Below are 23,383 nucleotides of genomic sequence, written 5' to 3'. Positions count from 1 at the left end.
CCGGATTACCAACAGTATTTCATTATGCATTAGAAGCAGGGAAATATTATGCAAGAACTTGTTTGGTTTAGTCATGGTGCAATCGGAGTAAACTATGAGCCAATTCCAACGGATGGAATAGATTAAAAACATTTGCTTCTGATACTTCTGAATTTCCATTTTATTGTTGTTCTTTTTTCTACATTCTAACCTAGTTTTTTAGGTTATTTCTGTATTTTTAATCATGCACATGCCACGTATTAAACGGGCAGTGCTCATTACAAAACCTATCCAACGTAAAATAATACAAAATAAAATGAAAGCAGAGGTTTCCTGGCAACTAAAAGGCAGGACAAACACAGAAATGCCATGCACAGCCACCGTGTAGAGACTGAGCGGAGAATCGGGGGTTAAGGTCAGCTTCGGCCCGGTACGCAGAGCAGGCGTAAAAGGCAGCTTGTTTTTTAGCAGGGTCTCTCCTTCATTAACCCCGGCCTCCTCCAGCGGTAATGACGACAACACCGAGGGAGGTTGAACCCCTCGTGGGGATGACCTCCTAAAAGAGCAAGTCAAATGGAAACAATCCTGCTCCCACCAAGCCCTCACCTCCTCGACCACCCCATCATTATTGTGCATCCATACCTCTCATTTATTTCAATGCACGCACACAGTCATGTTAAGCTGGCACAGCCACCGTGGGCAGAGAGAAGCAGACTTTTCCTGGAAGTAGTGGGCACACAGACACACACTCTCATACACACACACACAAACTGCCACCATGCTGTCTGAAGGAATCCAGCAGCACTCCACTGGTGACAGATTTTGACGAACATGTCATTAAGGTGACACAGTGTAAAGCAATGGAGGCATGTGTGATTGACTTGTTAGCCCATTACGATGCTGTTGCAGAATTAATGGCTGCCATGGGAGGGTGGCTTGAAAACAGAGCTGGCAGTTTTAACGGCTTGGCGGTGATTTACGGCAGGAAGTTTACGAACGAAAAAAAGTGGAGGGAAAGTGCGGCAGTGTGTATGTGAGAGACGGAGGGAAACGGAAAGGAATGACTGCTATACTGCTTTCCCTGTCGTGTGCGGAGGGTGAAATGTGACCAACAGCAGACCAGCAGTGTTACTGGCCTGTACCGTGTCATGCTAACTCGCTCTATCAAAACCCGATGATTTATAGGGGCTGAAAAGCTCTGCGCTTTATGTATCCCATAGGCAAAATAAAACTTCATAGAACCACAGACCTGACAGACACTGCATTCATAAAACAAGCCTGATACAATGAGTTAAAACACTGTTTTACCCTCCTTTATAATCGCATGCTAAGAGACAGACAACAGCATTTAACTTGTCTTGTGCGTATGTTTTCTAATGAGGACAGAGTGGCGGATCGACATTCCTCGTGTGCATATGCCTCATTGTGCAGAGGCTTTGTTCACTCATCCTTTCTGAGCTGTATGATTAGGAGGATAAAGGGTCAAAGTAGGGACTACAAAATCACAATAAGTATACATACAGTACATTTTATTTTATTTTTAATCGCCATATCTGTTTGCATTTTTAATCCATTACCTTCTCAAAGCATGCCGTAGTTTTTGGATTGAATTTCAGATTGCTATAGTTAATTCTAAATTCAATTTTCTTTTTTTTTTTAGATCTCCTTTGTTCTTCTTCTTTTAAAAAATCTATCAAATTCATGTTTTGGTAGTGCTGTCTGTCCTGGTTGGCTGGGAAGTAAAAAAATCAAATAATAATACAATGTACTGAGTACTACGGAAGTAATTCCTTCAGGAATTGTCTCTCAAAACACAGGTAAATATTTATTCTCTTCTTCAATGTATGGAATCACACCAGGCTTCATGTAGGAGGCTCCTTTCCATGCTGACTTCCCCTCTACTGTGAGGTCCTGACCCCATCACAAGCGCCCAGAGACCATAGAGAAAAACCCAACTCAGTTCCAGTTTCATTTAACACACCTAACACCTCTGCCTGGAATAACTGGACTAGCACCTCTCACCGCCTTTTCGTGGCCTGCTGTTAAGTTTGTGTGTTACTGTTATTACCTTTCCCCTTGAATTCTCACTTCATCTCAGTGAGATACAGAGCTCTTTTTTTTTCTGTTTGTCCTCACACGTGTTAGTTCTTGCACTTTGCTGAATTGTTGGGCAATTATATGGTGAAAATTGTGGTATTGGAAATTGTGCGTCTTGTCAGTGAACATCTCTCTTTCTTCAAAACATAGGAACTGATTCCTGAGTTCTACTACCTCCCGGAGATGTTTGTCAACAGCAACGGCTACCATCTGGGAATGAGGGACGACAGGACCATGGTTTGTGATGTGGACTTGCCAGCCTGGGCCAAGAAGCCTGAAGACCTTGTTAGGATCAACAGGATGGTAATGTTATGTCATGTTTCAAATTCAAAGTTGTAAAGTCACTTTATCCCAAATTAGACCTAAATATTATACTCCTTTATTACTGGAATAAAAAATCTGCAGTCAGTTAAAATATGAATGTCTTGTTATTCATTTCCAATTAAGAATGTATTAATGACACTAATAGAAATTAAAACTGCACTATGTGTATTTTTTTACCATGATAAACTGTTATTGTCCCATTGACATTAACAATTCATTTAATTAGTATATAACCTTCTTATACTCTTCAGTAGAGGCCATCCTCAAGGCAAAAAATCTTCCGTCTAACCTTCCCATGCATGTGTCTCCTTGTCTTATTCATGAAGCATCTAATAAAGTGCACCATTCAATACTAACATTGTACCCGTGACCCCAGTGATGTCACTAAAGGACAGGGCTGAGGGCGAGTGTGCCCTATAATGTTTCCTTCTGTAATGCCGGGAGTCATCACAATGGCAGTGTGCATGTGTGTGCATGTCTGTGTGTGCAGGTTTAATACAGACAGCCTATCAACATGTGGTCCACCACAACTCCCAGCAGGTTTCAGGAGCAGCTCGGAGAAAGAAATGGAGATCCAACCTGCCCATCAGATAATCCATGTTCTCCCTTTTAATCTGGAATCACTTATTGCACAAATCCACCAGTCCGACTCAATTTCAGACCTAAAAAAACACATGATGAATAGCCCTCGCATGCGCTTTCTAATTCAGGATTGATGATTAGTTCCTAGTAAAGGTTCATGTATCCTGAGGTTGAGGAGCCACAGTGTTTTCAGACCAGAGGTAAAAAGAGGCTCTGGGAACATACTTGACCTTTTCAGCTGGAGTGACAGGGCTAGTCTTATGGAGGTGACCTTTCCCCGTGGTTTACCCATGCTGCCCGGTCGAGCTGTATACCAGCAGAGCTGGAGGTGGAGGGGAGAGAAAGGGAGAGGCTGAGAGTTGTTCAGAGCATGTCTGCATCTCCAAAACAAGGAGAGAAGATGACTGAAGAAAGGGATTACAGTTGATATTTTCTCACTGTTGAAGGATCTGTGATTCTGCCTTGCATTGTTCCATTCGCAGACCAGTGTATTCACACGCCCAGACATTCATAGTCCTCCGCCGCCATGTTTTTTGTCTTTCTTTTGTTCTGTTCCCTCGCTAGCCCACACTCTTGCTTCCTCTATTATTTTATTTCTGTCAGTGAATCTCTCGCTCTGCCTCCCCCTCTGTCTCACCCTTCCTCTTTTTTTTCTCCTTCCCTCCTTCTCTCCTACTCTCCCTCCCTCCCTTCTCTCTTCCTCCCACTTCCCATCTTTGCATGTGCCACTTTCAATTGAAGTGATATGCCCTGTGGCAAACTCTGTCTCTGTGTGCTCGAGCAGGCTTTGTTGGTAATGGCTGTTATTCCTGACGTGAGGGGAGGAGTGTAAATTCCTCTAGCAAAGCCTTACAGCAGCATGCATGGGAATTATATTGTACCGTATTGTGGAACAATACATCAAAACCCCACTGCATGGTTTCCATGGGTTTATTTATAATAATTATCAGCCATAAATTCGACCCCAAATCTCTCTCTAACGCTCCCACTCGAAATCAAATCTCTCTTTCCACTCTCACAAGTAATTCATCAATGTTGCTCCTGCAGACGGTTTTACAGTAAATTGGATCCAATTTCTTTGTCTTCATGCAAATATAGTCAGTCAGTGTTTTAAATAGAGAAATGTGATATGGGAGGCTTGTCCTGGGTTAGCTGATTACATTAAAAGGAGGGGATGAAGCTTCCATCTCTTTCCCTCCACCTCCTTTGATGCACATTAAAACAGGTTAATATGTATCTTAACTGAAGTTATTTTCCCCCATACATTACTCTTAATTAGTTATGGGAGGTGTGATGTGTTGTCATGCCACTGTAGGTAATCTGGGCTCAATAAAGGCTGTGTTGTGTTGTGTGGAAGTACAGTTTGTGTTGTGTGTTTTGGCCCATGTGCTGTGTGCTGCTGGTATGCCTCTCACCTCTAATTGCCCTGTACTCTTTCACAGGCCCTGGAAAGCGAGTTTGTGTCATGTCAGCTGCATCAGTGGATTGACCTTATTTTCGGCTACAAGCAGCGAGGCCCAGAGGCGTTGCGTGCCCTCAACGTCTTTCAGTATCTGACTTACGAGGGCTCCGTCAAGCTGGACAGTATCACTGACCCATCGCTCAGAGAGGTAAAGCACGCACACATTGCCATGGAGACGAAAGCCCCTCCCCCTCTCTTATTCACCATCGGCACAACTTCCTGTCTCTATTTGTCCTGGCATGTGTTGGAGCTCCGGGAGCATTCATATCATGCATCTGTCAATCAATTATTGTGTCATGCAAATGTAACCCGTGAGAGAATTTGGCAGGGCTGCTGAGTCATCGAGTTTGCTTTGCTTTTTTATGGTGGTGCTGATATGTTCCTTCTCTTAATCAGATCAATGAATCTCATTGAGCTCTTTGATCAATCAACAGAGGTCACTCAGTCAATAAATGAGGGAGTGAATCCTCTATTTCTTAACAAATTAATTGAATATCTATTAGCTTGGCCGTACCACTCGTGAATAGCTTAATTGCGTGGAGGGAAAAGGGGACCAGAGACTGCAGCAGCTGGCATGCATTGTGGTACTTTCCAGTTTGAGCTTGTCTCTCTCTGTGATATCCACCATCTGCTGTCTGCAAAACAAGTCATTTATATACTGTCACTTCCAGGGGCGCCTTTATTTGTCAAGTGACCACTATGCAAATCACCTGCAGAAGATTTGGCCGATCTAATTAACAAACCATATTGTGAAAGGTTTGGTTTTCATCATTTTGAAAAAGATTTAGGTGATGCCTTTTTTTTTTTATTTTGCATGAGGGCTTTTTAGCTGTCATACACCCTGCCTACTGTTACCCTGAGAGTTGACAGTACTGTTTGTTAGTTGCACATTAGGAAGCCTGCTACTCAGACTCCTTAATTGAGCCCAGTTGACGTACTTTTGTGACATATGAATGTATTTGTGCTGGAGAGAGAAATTGGCTCAGTTAATTGCAACTGATGTAATGCTGGTATGATGAGCACTAATTAAGACAAGCCTTCATACCTTCAATCATGTTTCTCATTCCACGTGGCTTCTTCATCTCTCTGTAACTTGGACTATAACCTTGCATATTTTAACTCAATACACTGAAATAGCAGTATCCTAAAAATGCATTATGAACAAAATGTAATAATACGTTTTACAGAAAATGTACTGGCAACTTCAAAACATATCATTGTAATCTTTCAACAGCAATGCTGAAAAAAATGTAGCGTAAAGAATAAAAAAGATTAGATTAGATGTATTTATTTGTTTTCACAGCCAGTATTGATCAGATTATATACTTTGATGCTCAGCTGTAGCATTATGATAAGTAATTTCCCTCAGGATTGTACCATCATTCAAATATTTTTTTGAGCACACATCCTATCCACAGTGCCAAGTCTCTGAGCTGCCTGACAGTCAGTGAGGTGAAGCATGGAAAAGTGCCCAATGAATGTCTCGCTAAGACCTGCTGAAATGTGACAATTGACTCCGGGGTATTGATTCATTCTGGGCCTGACAGGTGAAACTGCAGATCTGGAATTAGTCATAACAATCAAGGCATTTGAAATGTCAATAAATTAGAGGTCATGAGAGATAATTTCCGCCCATGTGTCAGATGGAAATGATGACACCCTCTGACGTGCAGCCGGGCCTCTGTGAGGGCACGGTGACAGCTCTACTGGGCACACCGCCGGAACAGCAGTCCTCCTATGTGATGCTCCTCCTGACAGCCTTCTCTTATGGAAAAACATGACAGCAACCCCTTGATTCAGGCCCCGCTGTGTCACTCAGAAGTAAACAGACAAATTATTCATCAGTGGGACTCCATTCCTCCTCAGCCACTGCCCCTCCCATCCCCGTCCCCGTCTGATTTGAGAGAGACAACAAAGTGTGCTGTGGCTATCCAATGAAGGGTTTGAAGCAGCTGAGATATATTTAAATTGATTTCACCTTGATATTCTCATAATGATGGGACACAAATGTTTAAATGCTTGACCTTAATAATATGAAACTAGGATTCAGGGTGAATTGTCATTGATGATAAGGGCGTTAGAGATAATCACTTACTGGTAGACACGGTGTTTGAGTCGTTGTTGCTCCCACATACAGTAGTGCACATGTCGACTCCAAAGCTGTCACTCAAGAAACAACCCTCAGGCAAATTCTTTGTTAGTACTTATAGTTATAGTTAAAATGGATCTGGATGAGTTTGAACAAATTTCCATTAGGATGTAAACTAATGTTTTTTAAATTAAAAAACAATTACATTAGTAGTATTTGTATGGGTCTATATAGTTTATATGTTAATTTGATCAATTTTTGTAATCATTTATTTAACCAGTTAAAAGCCAGAATTAACAGATGAAAGCAATTTGTTTTTGCAATCTACAGAGCTTGTCAAAGGTGAAAGGTGTAGCAGCTCCATATTTGTAGTTGCCATCTCTGATCTCAGGTGTCGTGACTCCGCATGATCCCACGCTGCTTAGCGGGTCACTTAAAGGCCATGTTTTCATTCTGTCTGACAGAGCTGTTGTGTTGCTGCATTGCATGAGTGCACTGGAGGATGCTGTTGGGAGATCATCCTCAATGGAGTCTCTCTGTCACCAGTTTGGGAACCAGGCAGCAGAGCTGCAGCCACTCACCTCTGACGCCTTTTGCTCATGCCAAAATCAGAAGCGAACAAAGTCACACAGAGAGACACGCAGACACAGTGTGTTGTGATGGATGTTTGGTGCTCACCCAAGCAAGACAGTCGTTGCTGGGAGGGGAGATCATCCAGATGGCAATAAGTGTCACTTATCAGCCAAAAAGCAGAGCCTGAAGTGACTTAAACTAATGAACTGCCTGTTGAGAGCTCTCCATCTCAGACTGAGATCCAGATATGTTTCTGACATACCTCTGGGAGGATTAGTGTTGATGCACCTGTGAGATATTGACATGTTTTGATCATCTAGTGGACGAACATGTTCTTCAGCTAACCTTGAACAAGTTGGACCCCCTTCCCCCGACACGCATACAAACACAAACAGACAAATCCTCCCCCTTGCACTCGTGAAACAATTGTTGGGTGTCAAGGTTGCCTAAGACTACCAAAACGGGACATACAACAGCCCAGTTGTAATAGAATCATCACAAGAAATACGGTGATGTTGTCCACATGTCCTTCTGATCTTTGGATCATGTTTCTTTACTGTGAACAGACATCGTGACCCTCACCCCAAACCTAACCTTAAATAGCCATAATGTCAGTTGCTTATTACTTGACGGACTGCATTGTAAAGAACACTGACTAGCGCTTAATGGTTGCCAAATGTGCTCACCAACTCACATGAAACTTTCACTGCTGTGCGACAGAGCTCAACTGTGTGGACATCGCCTTTTTTGGTGCTGTGGAAGATAGGAAGTGACCGGGGGGGGGTGTTGGGGGTGGCTGTTTGGCTTGCAGGTGGCCTGTCCTAATTCAGTATCACCTCCAAACTTCCCCTGCCACATCTCCCTCTGTGGCATGTGCTGCCCAATAGGTCCTTTTGATTGTGAGTGGTGTGTACAGGCGGAGGAAAAATGAGGGCTAGTCACCCAGGCAGTCGGAAGGGCGGGCGAAAGGCTGAGCGATGTATGTTCCATTGTGCGCAGTTGGCATTGACGGACATCTACAAGCTCCCCTCTGATGGTGGAAGTGGCTCCAGTCACATCAATCACTCCCGCCATGGAGTGCCCCACTTTCAGTCAAGCTCAGCAGCTCTTACTGCTTGTTTTTTTTTCCCTCACTCACTGGAGGTAAAAGAGACCTTATGGCTATTTAAAAGGAAGTTATTTTCTAATCATAGTTGAGACTTGATTCATTCTGGTTTGTTGTACTCAGGGTGCAACTTGTTTTTTATTCCCCCATTCAACCTTCATCAACGCACCTTCTGCCAAATTGCCTTGGTCTGCCTGCGTGATTTTGTGCCTCTGTTTCATATGTATGTGTGTGCATGGACATGCTTTTCCCCTTTGTTTCAAGCACAATAACATCTAAAAGCAGGCCGGCCTGCTGCAGTCCTAGCTGGATGTCACTCCAGGTTAACGTTTATGCAGTGGGGGCCCCTGCGCCTGGAAATGGGAATGGTTAACTGAAGCATGTTAATAGGAAAAGGCTTGTCTCTTCCATACTAACACTTGGATGACTCTGCAGGCTGAGGGGGGAAGGGGGAGCACCCAGGCGGATTGGGAGTGCTCCCCTTTCCCTTTACCTCCCCCTTTCCTCAGAAGCACGGCTGAGTTAGGATTTGCTTGCATTGTCAAGTAACGCATTGACCCATCACTTTGATGCATATTGATTGTGACAGCCGCTCTCTCTCTCTTTCTCCTTCTCCTCTTTTTCTCTCTCGCTCTCTCTCCCTATCTCTCTCTCTCTCTCTTTCTCCCCCGCAGGCCACAGAGGCACAGATCCAGAGCTTTGGACAGACGCCATCTCAGTTGCTTATTGAGCCACATCCTCCACGCAGCTCCGCCATGCACCTGGTGAGAGCAACGAGCATGCTGGGAAAATTCCCTGCACCTCTGGTGGTGCTGTGAGTGAGAGAGGATGTGTGGACCTGTGCAAGAATGGATGGTGTGTGTGTTTGCATGCCTGTGTTGTCCCTGATTTCTTAACTATATATTTCCCTTAATCCACTCTGTTATAGCAAAATATGAATATTTCAGAAGGCTTACCTCATGTAGGTCACAGACCCAAACCCACAATATACAACAAAATGTCATTACCTTGTCTGCACTGTTTTATAGTTGTTACTGCTTACTAGCAGTGTGGTGTAAAGAGAAGAGTGCTCCCTACTGGCCTAGTAGCGCCCTTCATTTTGCTGTAAGCTGCTCTTCTCTGTCTAATCCATGTAATAGCCTGCCTAGCACTCATTATCCTCACATGGCTCTCTCTTTGGAAGGCGGTGTTTAGTTTAGTGTTTAGTATTTTTTTTAAATACATTTTGCAATGGATGTAAATGTTTTCGTACACCTCTTTCAAAAGCTTCCGAAATTATGGACGAGATAAGAGCTAAAACTGGTTCAAATGCCATGATCAATATAGTATATATGTATATATATGCCTCTTCTTTGTGGAACAAGTCTGTCTGATACATGTGTATCATGTATGCACCATCTCATGTGTACAGCATATTCCATCCCAGTTGTCCATGTCTTACCCCTGTCTGACCAGTCCCTCGCCTGACTGTACGAAGCTCTCCTCTGTCTGTGTCTGAACCTAGTTGTTTTCCAACCTCCACACTAATGTCCTCTTTCCATTCTTTTTCTCCCATCTTTTCATGTCTCATCTTCTCCATACCCTGCGTTTCTGCTCCACCCCCTCCTTTTCCCGGTCCTTTATCCTCATACCTCTCCCACCGTCACATCACTCCATCCTTCACATTCGGTCTTTGCTCTCTTCTACTCAATAGTGTTTCCTTCCACAGAGTCCGCTCATGTTCAAGGACCAGATGCAGCAGGATGTCATCATGGTGTTGAAGTTTCCCTCCAACTCACCGGTAACGCACGTGGCCGCCAACACCCTGCCCCATCTTACCATCCCTGCTGTGGTCACTGTCACCTGCAGCCGCGTATTTGCCGTCAACCGATGGCACAACACCGTCGGTGAGTGGAGCTCAACACACATGGCAGGTGCTGTGTTCAAACATACACATATGCCCTTGTAATAAAAAATGTGCCATACCACATGTGATACCTACCACAGCAGTGGTCCTGTAAAATCACTTCATCACCGTCTCACACAAACCTGCCCACCACTCCTAATAGAGCTGTAGCCAGCTGGCCATGTGAGAGGCTAGCACCTCCTAGGTAAGCTGACCATGAGTGTTTCCACATGTTCCTTTTCAGACATGTGTGAACAACATTACCCACAGAGCCCCGCCCTGAGAATCAGCCTCACCTCAGGGTCAGAGGGCCAAAGCAATGGTTACTGGGAAATTAGGCCGCAACTGCACCACATTCTCCTCACACGTCCCCATCTGTCACTGCAGAGACACACTGAGCTCAGGACCAAAGAGTCCGCACTGTGTGGCTGCTCTGGCTGCTCCTCCACTAATGAACACAGCTGCAGCACCCTTGCCATCCTGTCGGAGAGGAGGGAAATGTGGTTCGCCTTTTCACAATAATGATGATAATAAGGTCTCCATACTTTCAGGCATGTTGCCGTTTCAAAACCGGCTCCAGAATCAGATTGCATTTATAAAATGTCTCTATTCAGTTTGACACCTCTGACATAAAAAAGTCAAGTCAGACAGATGGAAGATTTCTGATGAGGGTGTATGGTTGTATGTAAGAATACACACATGCAGAGGTGAGAAATAGCCTCAATAATTAACTTCCTTATGTGTCCCTGTCTGAATCCAGGCCTCCGAGGAGCACCAGGCTATTCTCTTGAGCAGGCCCATCACCTACCTATAGAGATGGATTCTCTGGTTGGTGAGTAAGCTTCCTTGTTTTGAATGGAAAAGACTATAAGCTATAGGGGCTTAATCAATAGCTTTAACACCTCAGGTATTGACACGAGTTCTGTGTTTGCTTTTATTTCCACAGCAAACAATACTGGAAGCAACAAGCGTCAAATCACAGACCTAGTGGACCAGAGCATCCAAATCACCACACACTGTTTCGTAGTGACAGCTGACAACCGCTACATACTGGTGTGTGGCTTCTGGGACAAGAGCTTTCATGTGTACTCCTCCGAGACAGGTAAGTTCGACAGTGTAAATTCTATTTCCTATCGAGGTGTGCACTGATGTGTGGAGGACTGAGTGCTCTGATGGGATTAATACAGTATTGTCGTTGCTCTCTCCTGACAAACTGTAGAAAAGTTAATTACTGTCTTGTAAAACTCTCATACTCATTGATAAGTAAAACATATCTTTCTGCTTATTACCTTTGGATTAATAATGATTCAGCGGGGGAAAGATAATAATATCAACAACTTACATTTACATGTGTCTAATTATATAAATTATTATCACTGCAGCTTGACCAGCAAGTGGCTCAGAGGGGTTGAGATGAATCTTACAAGAGGATTGACAGGAAAATAAAAAAACATATTCCCTTTTTTTCTCTTAAATACTGCATACCAGTACTTTCACCTTTTCCTGCCTCCCAAAATCCTTCAAATATTACAAACCAAGAAAGAAAACTTTTGTGAGTTGGACTGCTCATCTCTGTCCACACGAAGTGGTCACAAGCAGACAGGGTTTCATTTCAGGAGGTCGCAAGCCAAAAAGGCTGGAACCACTGATTTATCCATATTGGAAACTTTTTTCCAAAATTTTATACAACAAAAAAATATTGATACGGCAATATATCGCAATACTTTGCCGCCCAATACAATATCGATTTTTCAACTACAAAGATTGATTTAAAAAAAGATTCATGTTTAGACGCGTTGTGAATGCAGTACTTTATCCTTTTTCATTTTATTTTCAATATTTATTCCAGTGAATTTCATGGGAATTAATAAAATGGAGAGGCTGTTTTGAATGAAATAGTTTTGACTCAATTTGTCCTCTGATCAATATCATCTGATGTACATATACAGGTACTTGTGTTTTCATCTTTATTTATATCACAATATCGTGATATGTATCGTATCGTGACCAAAGTATCGTGACACGATCGTATCGTGAGGTTCTTGCCAATACTCACCCCCACAAAAAAAACAATAGACAAAGAGTCAGCAGTCGGTTCACCATGCTGCATTTTAGGAACTTCAGTTCTGACTAGCAGTTTTTGCCAAAACAAAAAACATTTTTCTCCATATTTTCTTTAGGCAAGCTGACCCAGATAGTTTTTGGCCACTGGGATGTGGTGACGTGTCTGGCCAGATCAGAGTCTTACATTGGAGGAGACTGCTACATCGTCTCTGGGTCCAGGGATGCCACACTCCTGCTGTGGTATTGGAGTGGACGGCACCATATTATCGGCGACAACCCTAATAACAGTGAGTAAGAGAAAGAGTATGCATGTGCCATGCTCACACACGCCCGCAGAGAGTATACAGTAGCATCGCCCTATTTCACCAGTGAAATATACTCCTTTTGTTTTTGTCTTTGATCAACACTGGAAATGAAATAATGTGGAGAGACAGGGAAAGGATAATTTATCTGCACTGTAGCTGTGATATATATTGGCGTGATTTATTGCCTTGAGCTGTGCTGCTTTCATGTAGAGGACTCCAGATGTCTTGGTATTAAAAATGGTAGACCCCAGTGTGTGATTTCTGCTGCTCAGTTAATTTAGTTGCAAATTCTCACTGATTGTGTTCAAAACAATCCATCGGGGAAGGGGAAGAAGATGTAGAATACTGTACAAGCGAGGAGCACCATATATGGTGTGGAATTGAAAAACTTAAGCTGAGGATGAGTGTTTTTTTTTTTTTTAAATCTGGATGACAAGATATTGTTCGTGTGCTTGTGCTAGACGATCTTGTGTTTCCAATTGTCACAGATTCGAGGAGCTTTGGATTAGGTGCAAGTGTTCTCTAATTAACTTCACTGAGGCTCCGACAGTTAATTAAGAATTTCAGCTTGGTTGCCTCCAATTAGCAAGGGGCAATAGCACTTTTGTTACTGCAGCAGGAACAGTATTCCCTTGATATTCACACTACTAATGCTTACAATGCATCTTCAACTGACAAAAGAGAAAGAAACTGCATAGTTTAGAAACTCAATAAAATCAGTATCTCATCAATATATCATGATGTCAGAAACACTGTGGGGCAGCACATACAGTGTGCAGTGTGTCTTCCTTTAACCAGAAGGTTTGCAGATCCTTCCCCGGTTGTATGTCTGCATGTCAAAGTTGAAGAGAGAACCCCACTGACACTGAAGCTGCTCCACAGGCTCTTTACAGCAGCCCACTGCTCCTAAACGCCTGGGATGATTTAAACGCAGAGGTCACATTTAATGTGTGTAAAGGTGGGGACATGGATTTTTTGGGGTGAAAATCCTTTACAGCATTATACAAATATCTACAGCTAGCCAATATCAGTCAAATATAGATGGCAGGCATTTGCAGGGATCCTCAGGCATAAACCACTACTGCCCTTTATGTCTTCACGCTTCAAATGTATGTCAAATACCACACAGAGCACCAAAGTCCTCTTCATTTACGCACTTATTTGCTTATTAATCTTGAATGAAGTCTCATTCTGGGGATTTGATACCTATTATATTTCATATAATGCCGGTTGAAGGTTGTTTGAATATGTAGCAGCAGCCCTCCGGATCACTGATTCCTCATTCCGCAGATGTGAAGTGCTTACCAAATTGATTTCACCCGTGCCCCAAAAGGCTGCATGTGTCTTAAATGTATAATAATTAAAATAACTTCCAGCTCAATCATGGCCCTGCCCATCACACTGGTGCAGGGGGATATTTGCACCGGGTAATTGTGGTGGCTGACTTTGGCTCGTCCCAAGGGCTAGGGGAGCGCGGGGGGGTATGCAGTGCAGGCTGATTGAATCTTTTGTCGGGTAGGTGAGCTACACAAGGTCCCTTTTTCCCCCTGGAGGCTTTTTCTGACACTTGTCCTATTCAGCTTCCCTCAGCAGTGGGTGCTAGGACTGACAGCGCTGCTCAGGTCCTGGTCTCTAAGGGACTGTGCTGCATCGATCACAGTCCAACTCACTGACTGGACCGCAACAGCTGCAGAGGAGATATGCCAAGCTAGACGAGAAGATGATGTGGGAGGAGGAGAGCGGTCTGACACATGTCCACATCATCTATTAGAACTTTACTGTCATTTAGTTGGATGGAGAAACTTTCATTGAATTGGCTGAACTTTGAGTCATGTGGACACCGACAGCCACGTAGGGTATATTTAATGGTATTAGTTTGACATTTATTCTTTCTTTCATGGTTCAATTCTCCATGTTACATTAGGTCTGCTTTTCTTTGATTGTTCTTAAATACAGATTATTCCCATTGATTAAATTATGTCAGTGATGGGATCAATCGGTTTATCTCTCCATAAGAAGCAGCAGTATTTAGGGACACGATTTGGGTTCATTCAGAATTGGTGATCAGTACATTTCAGAGTGTGCCCAGAGGTCGGATCCGGGTGCTGCGATACTCCCCTCACTAACCTCTCCCCTGGCCGTCATCAATCATGTGACACATGGGATGAAATCAAGTGGATCGGCTGCCTGAGTGGGCATCCCTACATTTACATGAAAATTCAAAGGGACCTCTCTGATAGCAGATGTGTGTCACAATCACTGTGATGGTGTTTTTGATTTGATTGCCTGATGAAGGTGTGGTGGAGACCATTGCACAGAAGTCCCAATTCGGAAATGCAGTATAATTACTACATTTAGATCATAATTTAGGTCATATTATATATTTGTATATATTTATCAGTAAAACCAAGAGATTTGTTTTATGTTTCCGTGTATGTGTCATTTTTTAGGTGACTATCCGGCACCACGAGCAGTTTTGACGGGTCATGACCAGGAAGTTGTGTGTGTGTCAGTCTGTGCAGAGTTGGGCCTGGTCATCAGCGGAGCCAAAGGTCAGTGTACTTTTCTGTCTCCCTTCAATGTCATTGTCCTCGGAGAGAAAAGAGCAAGTCAGGGCCACTCGTACTTTGAGCTAGCATATTGGCATACAATACTGTAGGTTACCAGTCTGTTACCAACCCACATACATAGACAGGTTTTAATTTCAAGGAACACTCTAGACATACATGTGTACCCAGCTAAACAACATGCAAATGGCTTACAGGAAATGGAGGAACCAGGATTTGATATGTGTAGATTTCTAGAAATGATATTGTCTGATTTTATAATGAAATAATAATAGATGTTTTTCATGTGTTTGTCTGTATATGTTTTGAATCGGCAGAGGGTCCATGTCTGGTCCACACCATCACAGGGGACCTGCTCAGGACACTGGAGGGACCAGACCACTATCAGTACCCAAGGCTCATCTCGGTGTCCAGTGAGGGCCACTGCATCATCTACTACGAGAGGGGGCGCTTCTGCAACTTCAGTATTAATGGGAAACTGCTGGCACAGATGGAGCTCAATGATTTCACCAGGGTAAGCTGACTTTTTCACATCAGTATAATATATTAGAGATATGGATGTTTCTTTGTTTATTGCAATTATTACAAATCGTGAAGAATAGAAGCTTTGATTCAAATACTTAGTCTTTTTGGAAATACATATGCATGCATATGAAATGGTGAAACTGGTGATATATATATATATATATATATATATATATATATATATATATATATATATATATATATATATATATATATATATATATATGTTTAAAATGATGATAGTAATGTCCAACAGGAAGTTTATTGATGGTTGCTTAAATGGTACTATAAGTAAAACATACACACACACACACACACACACACACACACACACACACACACACACACACACACAAAAGTTTAAAGTGTTGTAAAAAAAGATCAGTAAGGGATTCGGTGAACAGACTAATCTGACATATACAGTATGTTTGTGGTTGAAATACCTGACATGGCTTGGATCAGAGTATACAATGTTTTAGGGGAGGAATTTAAGTTACCCATGCAAGCTTTTAATATACAGTATACATATTATTATAATCGTATAGATCATATTATAACAGTAATCCATCTTAAATTTGTATTTCTTTTAAACTAAGTGGACAACACTACTGTATGTCATTCTCCTACTGCATCTCCACAATCACAAATGATGGTGACTATTTTGTGTACATCTGTCATTCATTCGGTGACAACTTTCCCATGAAGGTACAATAAAAGTAAAATTGGAAGTGACATGTTGAACTCTCTGTCCGTACTATAGGCTATTATCCTGAGCAGCGATGGCCACAACCTGGCCACAGGTGGGGATAATGGTGTGGTGGAGGTGTGGCAGGCCTGTGACTTCAAACAACTTTACATCTACCCTGGCTGTGATGCTGGCATCCGAGCCATGGACCTATCACATGATCAAAGGTCAGAGCAGCCATATTTATGCAATGTTCACATTTTCTGTGATCGCCTGAATGTTACAGCATTTTTGGGACATTGTATACGATGACTTTTTTCATGACGTTTTGTTGGACATACTATACAATGACTTTTTTCTGGACATTCTATACGATGACTTTGTTCATTACTTTTTTTTTTTTTTTCTTTTTTTTTACATACTATACAATGACTTTTTTCACTACTTTTTTTTTTTTTTTTTTTTTACATACTATACAATGACTTTTTTCACTACTTTTTTTTTTACATTCTATATGATGACTTTTTTCACTACTTTTTTTTTTTTTACATTCTATAAGATGACTTTTTCCAATACTTTTTTTTTACATTCTATACTATGAATTTTTCATGACTTTTTTTTTGACATTCTATACGATGACTTTTTCATGACTTTTTTTTTTTTTTTACATTCTATACAATGACTTTGTTCATTATTTTTTTTTTTTTTTTTTACATACTATACAATGACTTTCTTCACTACTTTTTTTTTTACATTCTATATGATGACTTTTTTCACTACTTTTTTTTTTTACATTCTATAAGATGACTTTTTCCAATACTTTTTTTTACATACTATACAATTAATTTTTCATTACTTTTTTTGGACATTCTATACGATGACTTTTTTCACTAGTTTTTTTTTTTTACATTCTATATGATGACTTTTTCATTACTTTTTTTTTTAACATTCTATACAATGACTTTTTTCTGGACATTCTATACGATGACTTTTTCATTACTTTTTTCTGGACATTTTATACGATGACTTTGTTCATTACTTTTTTTTTTTACATTCTATACAATGACTTTTTTTGGACATTCTATACGATGACTTTTTTCACTAGTTTTTTTTTTACATTCTATACGATGACTTTTTCATTACTTTTTTTTTTTACATTCTATACAATGACTTTTTTCTGGACATTCTATACGATGACTTTGTTCATGACTTTTTTTGGACATACTATACCATGACTTTGTTCATGACTTTTTTCTGGACATTCTATACGATTACTTTTTTCTGGACATTCTATACGATGACTTTGTTCATGACTTTTTTCTGGACATTTTATACGATGACTTTGTTCATTACTTTTTTTTTTTTACATTCTATACAATGACTTTTTTTGGACATTCTATACGATGACTTTTTTCACTAGTTTTTTTTTTACATTCTATACGATGACTTTTTCATTACTTTTTTTTTTACATTCTATACAATGACTTTTTTCTGGACATTCTATACGATGACTTTGTTCATGACTTTTTTCTGGACATTCTATACGATGACTTTGCTCTGGACATTCTATACGATGACTTTGTTCATTACTTTTTTGGACATATTATACTATGACTTTTTCATGACTTTTTTCTGGACATTCTATACGATGACTTTGTTTATTACTTTTTTTGGACATACTATGATTTTTTTCATGACTTTTTTCTGGACATTCTATACGATGACTTTGTTCATTACTTTTTTTGGACATACTATACCATGACTTTGTTCATTACTTTTTTCTGGACATTCTATACGATTACTTTTTTCTGAACATTCTATACGATGACTTTGTTTATTACTTTTTTGGGACATACTATACTATGATTTTTTTCATGACTTTTTTCTGGACATTCTATACGATGACTTTGTTCATTACTTTTTTTGGACATTCTATACTATGACTTTGTTCATTACTTTTTTTTTTTACATACTATACAATGACTTTTTTCATTACTTTTTTTTTTACATTCTATACAATGACTTTTCTGGACATTCTATACGATGACTTTGTTCATGACTTTTTCTGGACATTCTATACGATGACTTTGTTCATTACTTTTTTTTTTTTACATACTATACGATTACTTTTTTCATGAATTTTTTTTTTTTTACATTCTATACGATGACTTTTTTCTGGACATTCTATACGATGACTTTGTTTATTACTTTTTTTGGACATACTATACTATGACTTTGTTCATGACTTTTTTCTGGACATTCTATACGATTACTTTTTCCATGACTTTTTTTGGACCTTGTTCATTAATTTTTTGGACATACTATACCATGACTTTTTTTGGACAATGATACCAGTGAGCACACAAGGATTCTGTAAAAAGTCTATTGACAGGTCAGCAGCATTACACATTATGCATAATGTGTTCGCAGTCATATGCAGAGGCAACAATGTTCGCTCTCGGGCTATAAGCCTGACGTCTACATGTGACCCTGGCAGTCAAGAGCGGTTATGGAGAATGAACATTAAAGTTGCACTTCACAGCCACAGGCCACAGCAATTAAAGTGTGGCCCAAAACAGGGGTCTGGTTCTTTTGCACATTAACTCCACATCATCACAAGTAACTGCACAACCTGTTAAGGTAAGCAGAGAATAGTCAGAAAGAGGATGAAATTTGTTAACCGATCATTTTTCATTTAACATTAGTGTAAAGTAAATGGTAAATAACATTAAGGACTGAAATTAAGTACTATGCTATTTAAAATGTCTTTCAAAGTTAATTGACCTTCACTAACTCTGTTTTTGTCCTGCATTTCATGTGAAGCATCTTTGAGAATTAAAAAAAGCACAATATAAATCCTATCAATTATTAGTAGTAGTAGTAGTTACACAAGTGAGCCATGCGCTGCAACTCGATTCACAGAGTAGTATTCTGCTCCAGCTCTGTTCATTGTGCTTGAGCCTTTAAGCCCTTGGGGTGTAGCAGTATAAGACGACCCTGTGAAATCAGCTGCTTTTCCTACATACCAGCCAGCCATGGACACAAGAGCAAAGAGGTTGCAGAAAGACACTAGGGCCAATTCATTTATCAGAAGAACCCTGTAATTTACAGTCACAGGCCCTGATGACCTCCTGTGCTCGTTTTATTCACCACTATGGACATTTTAACAAACTGGTCATGTCCATGGAAATAATCTTTATCCATAAACGCATTTTAATATGTTGGTTCCTTGCATGTAGTAACACCTTTGAAATATAAATATATTATGCAATAAATCACAATTTCCATTTCCCCATATTTTATATTTGGTTTCCTGACATTAGGATTTAATGTTACATTTACTTTTTTATTGCTCTCCAGGACTTTGATCACGGGCATGGCCTCTGGCAGTATTGTGGCATTTAACATCGATTTCAACCGATGGCACTACGAGCATCAAAACAGGTACTGAGGAGATCCACGCAGCAGGAGGGAGTGTGGGCGGTTCAGAGAAATGCCAACCAGTGACCAAGCTGTGCTGCAGAAGATGGAGACGATTCAGTGGGCTGGAGAACATCACCATGGTGACACTAATAAAGAACAAGGTCTGCTTACATGTGTTCAACTGGCCTGTATGGCACACGTGTTGCCAAATGTTTGTTGCTGAACTATCTGAATGCATTTACTGTTGGTTTTCATGTCTTACCTGAGCACCAGCTGATGCATTTCTCCAAATAAGTCAAGCAGGTCTGTTGTTCTGGGCAAGGAGAGACTGAGATTAACTTAAATTAACACAATTGCAGAGTTAATAAAACATACTTGATGTGAGTGTTTAAGTTCCTGTTTCAAACTGTGAAAATGTAAAACAAACGTAATCCTTGTTAGGAACATTTATACAACATTTGTATGGCAGATACACATCTCACTTGGAACACTTTTCTAGAAAAAAAAGAGGTTATCCTGTACTGTAAATACAGTGTAAAGTGTTTCTTCCCTGTAAAGGCTGAGATAAAGATCTAAATGCTGTTAGACTAGCTACATTGTTACCAACATTTCCATCACATGAGCCATGTATAAATGTTCAAAATGTCTTCATTGGATTCAGATATTTGTTGGTTAGTGATACATGTGGCCATTTTTTGCAACAGTGGTCGAATGTATGTGTACGTGAAAAGACAAAATGTTCATTGTTAATTTGTTGTATTTGATTGTCTATGTGGAAGAAAAGTGAAATTCAGTGTGAACTTAGTCCTTTGTGATACTTGTTTTTAATCATGATGTCAACAAAAAGGATAATAAATGGATTTCTTCATATTTACGTTAAACTGAGGACAAATTTATCAATGGCAGAGTTAAAATTTACAGTTGAAATAATTCAAATGGGACATTTGCAACAGCAGTTATCAATCTTGTTTTGTCTTTTCAGCTTCTCCCAGAAACATATCCATAGGATTACATTTCAGATTTGTTGAGTAGTGTCTTATGACTATTAAGGTTTTTGTGGGAAAGCTGTAAGACATTTTGTAAAAGAAAGTCATTTAAAAAACAGTGTTGGCACAGCAAATATTAGTATTGTTACTTTTCAGTTTGCCTATTTTTGTAAAAATGTCTGCTCGTCCATCATAAATGTGTGTATTCATGAGCACTAGTTCAGGTGGCAACACCGTGCATTGGTAAGCAATATTATGACTTGGTTGCTGAAAAGGTCTAAGAATATCAGCTGCGTGACAAAAAGATGATCCAATGATGAACCGGGTACTGATCCAAAAATGACTATGGTCTATTTTTGGTGATATGAAAGCTATTGTATCTGCTTTTAATGGCAGAAGTCTGACGCTGTGAGCCGACAATTTAAAATGAACAAAAATATGCAAATAGATTTTGAGTTTGCATTCTGATTTTTTAATGGTGTTTACAAGACACCATCTACCCAAAGCTGACATTTTGCATGTGAAGCGCTACTGAAGGCATTGGGTTAATTTGCTGTCCTGTGAAATGATTTTCATTACTGTGAATTTAAATTAGTTTAAAAAAAATATTTGTTTTGTTAATATTGAATTGAGCAGTGCATTTTGATTTCATGTAATATATTTTAAGATGTTATAATTTATATATTTTAGTTGTATTGCCAACTGTTCTTGCATACATTTTAAAAGAGTTCAGATATGTTTCAAGCTTATGTGATTATATCAAAACTGATAACTGTAAATTCAGCTGCTGTCATTATTTTTGTTGCATTTCTAATAAAACTGAATAAATACACTAGTGTCAGGAGTATTTCTTGTTGAGCTTCCACATGTGCATGCGTGTAGACTGCATAAAAAACATTCATGCATGTATAACTATAACTCTGTAAATGCATGCTTTAAATTGGTAGCTATTGGTGGAATGTAACTGAAGATGTTATAAGTTGTGTTGTTTGATTATACTGCCACCTGCTGTCTAAAATTGTTGCTGCAGATTTGGTGGGTCCACTGCAAGTTGTCTTGCAAAACCAGTTAGGTCCACACATATTTATTAAATCCTTTTTATTTCGAGGTTTGGTTGCTTGGCAGATAGCTACATTGTTTTAACCATAATTCATTTTCTAATTTCTAATGAAAAGAACTGTTTTTTGTATCAATTTAGATTGTTTTATAACATCTTTTACATTAATGGAATATGGATGATTATAATACAGCATTCACATTCTCCATCTTCTTCCACCCAGTAATGTAATACCCAGTTGTCCTACAGTACCATTTTGTCATATTTTATAAACATTACAAGTTTTTCAGATGAAGAAAAACAGTCTTGAAAGCAAAAACAGTCCCAAAAAGTAACCATCACAACTTGGTTTCCTTGTGCTTTTTGGTTCAATCCATTCTAGTCAAATAAAAGCCCTTAAAAACAAAGCCAGTGGTGTGATATTACATTTCTGTTAAAATACGTATACAAGTCTCAACTTATCTGTGGATTGACTATAGTCTGCCTTAACTGAACTGCATTCAACAAGACAGCACACACAATGACGACATTAATGGTTTCATATCTGACAGATGTAGATCAAACCACTGATTTAGGATATTAGCACACATGCAGGTTACAGTCTCTGAGGAAGGTAACATTCACACCCATGAATATTTGGTCTCTGGTGAACCAATGACGTTGTCAGAGAACATACACAACATACAGTCAAGTGAACCAGACTTCTCAGTCATGTCATTTCATCGTATTATTAAAAAAGTCCAACAAAAGCACTGACTGATTTAACAAACATTAAAATAATGGAATTTACTGGAAGCACTGTTATGTTTACCAACATTTAACGTGTTTCTTATTTTGTGGAGAAAAAAAGAAATCCATCTGCCCTCATCTGATAGGGAAGTGTGCCAGCAATAGATCCATTGTCTGTATTTTCAGCATTTGGAAAGGACAAATTTGATACTGTGCTCATTGTACAGTACACCTAATTGCACTTAAATCCATATGTGCCAAGGCAAAGGCTTTAAACATGCACTTACTACCAACTACACAGCACTGACATTCATCTGCACCACCACTGAATTACAACCACTCTGTAACAAGTCTACCATTTCAATAATCATCCTCAAGCACCCAGGTGAGCTCGACTATATATATATTTATATATATATAGTTGGATGGCAGGATAACATTTGTCCTACACAAAAAAATCTGTTCACAATACAATAGCTAATGCTTGTGGTACAATATAGCAGCATGTCCTCTTAAACAGTGTGTCCAAGCTTTATGCACCTTAACAACCTCAGTAATCTCAATGTCATACAGTATAAAAGAAAGGTGACTGTTACTGTTGTATTTACAATTATTTTCAAACAAGAATTCATGTTTTAACCAGGATGATAAGTGAACTTTACTATCATATGACATGATTTAAATGCTTTTACATTTACACTACCCATTAAAAAGCTAAGTGCTTCATGAAGCAGGTTGTCCATCCTGCAGTACATCATACACACCAGTAGAGGGCTCTAGAGCACTACAATGAACCAGTGATTACTAAGTGGAAATAATGCTTTAACAGTTTGGTGGCTTTTTGGAAGAAAAAATAAAACAAGGGGAAATCTATTAAAGACTGTTGCATGCTCTGAAAGTGTTTCTTTGTTCTGGTCCCTTACTCTGATCAATGGAGTTTATAAAG

General features: G+C 39.8%; 1 protein-coding gene across 4 annotated transcripts in view; it reads left to right on the top strand.

The window, feature by feature from the left end:
• The window catches only part of nbeab (neurobeachin b), a gene marked incomplete at its 5' end in the record, with an annotated part of 172,100 nt that extends 148,829 nt beyond the window's left edge, over window positions 1–23,271 (top strand). For 2 of the 4 annotated variants that reach the window (XM_084019133.1, XM_084019131.1), the window contains 11 exons: window positions 2,227–2,379; window positions 4,425–4,592; window positions 8,886–8,975; window positions 9,920–10,097; window positions 10,857–10,928; window positions 11,043–11,198; window positions 12,277–12,447; window positions 14,916–15,017; window positions 15,350–15,546; window positions 16,318–16,469; window positions 19,603–23,271. In XM_084019133.1, coding sequence (XP_083875259.1) covers window positions 2,227–2,379; window positions 4,425–4,592; window positions 8,886–8,975; window positions 9,920–10,097; window positions 10,857–10,928; window positions 11,043–11,198; window positions 12,277–12,447; window positions 14,916–15,017; window positions 15,350–15,546; window positions 16,318–16,469; window positions 19,603–19,693 — 1,530 coding nt within the window. In that variant the 3' untranslated portion in view covers window positions 19,694–23,271. Of the gene's footprint in view, window positions 1–2,226; window positions 2,380–4,424; window positions 4,593–8,885; window positions 8,976–9,904; window positions 10,098–10,856; window positions 10,929–11,042; window positions 11,199–12,276; window positions 12,448–14,915; window positions 15,018–15,349; window positions 15,547–16,317; window positions 16,470–19,602 lie in introns of all 4 variants that reach the window. The other 2 variants (XM_084019132.1, XM_084019130.1) reach the window with 1 other exon arrangement.
• Window positions 23,272–23,383: the final 112 nt, after the last annotated feature.

This window comes from Eutrigla gurnardus (assembly GCF_963514095.1).
Source record: "Eutrigla gurnardus genome assembly, chromosome: 10".
In the NCBI taxonomy this organism is placed as follows: Eukaryota; Metazoa; Chordata; class Actinopteri; order Perciformes; family Triglidae; genus Eutrigla; species Eutrigla gurnardus.
The sequence above is the reverse complement of the archived record's forward strand: the minus strand, read 5'-3'. Positions and strand labels throughout refer to the sequence as shown.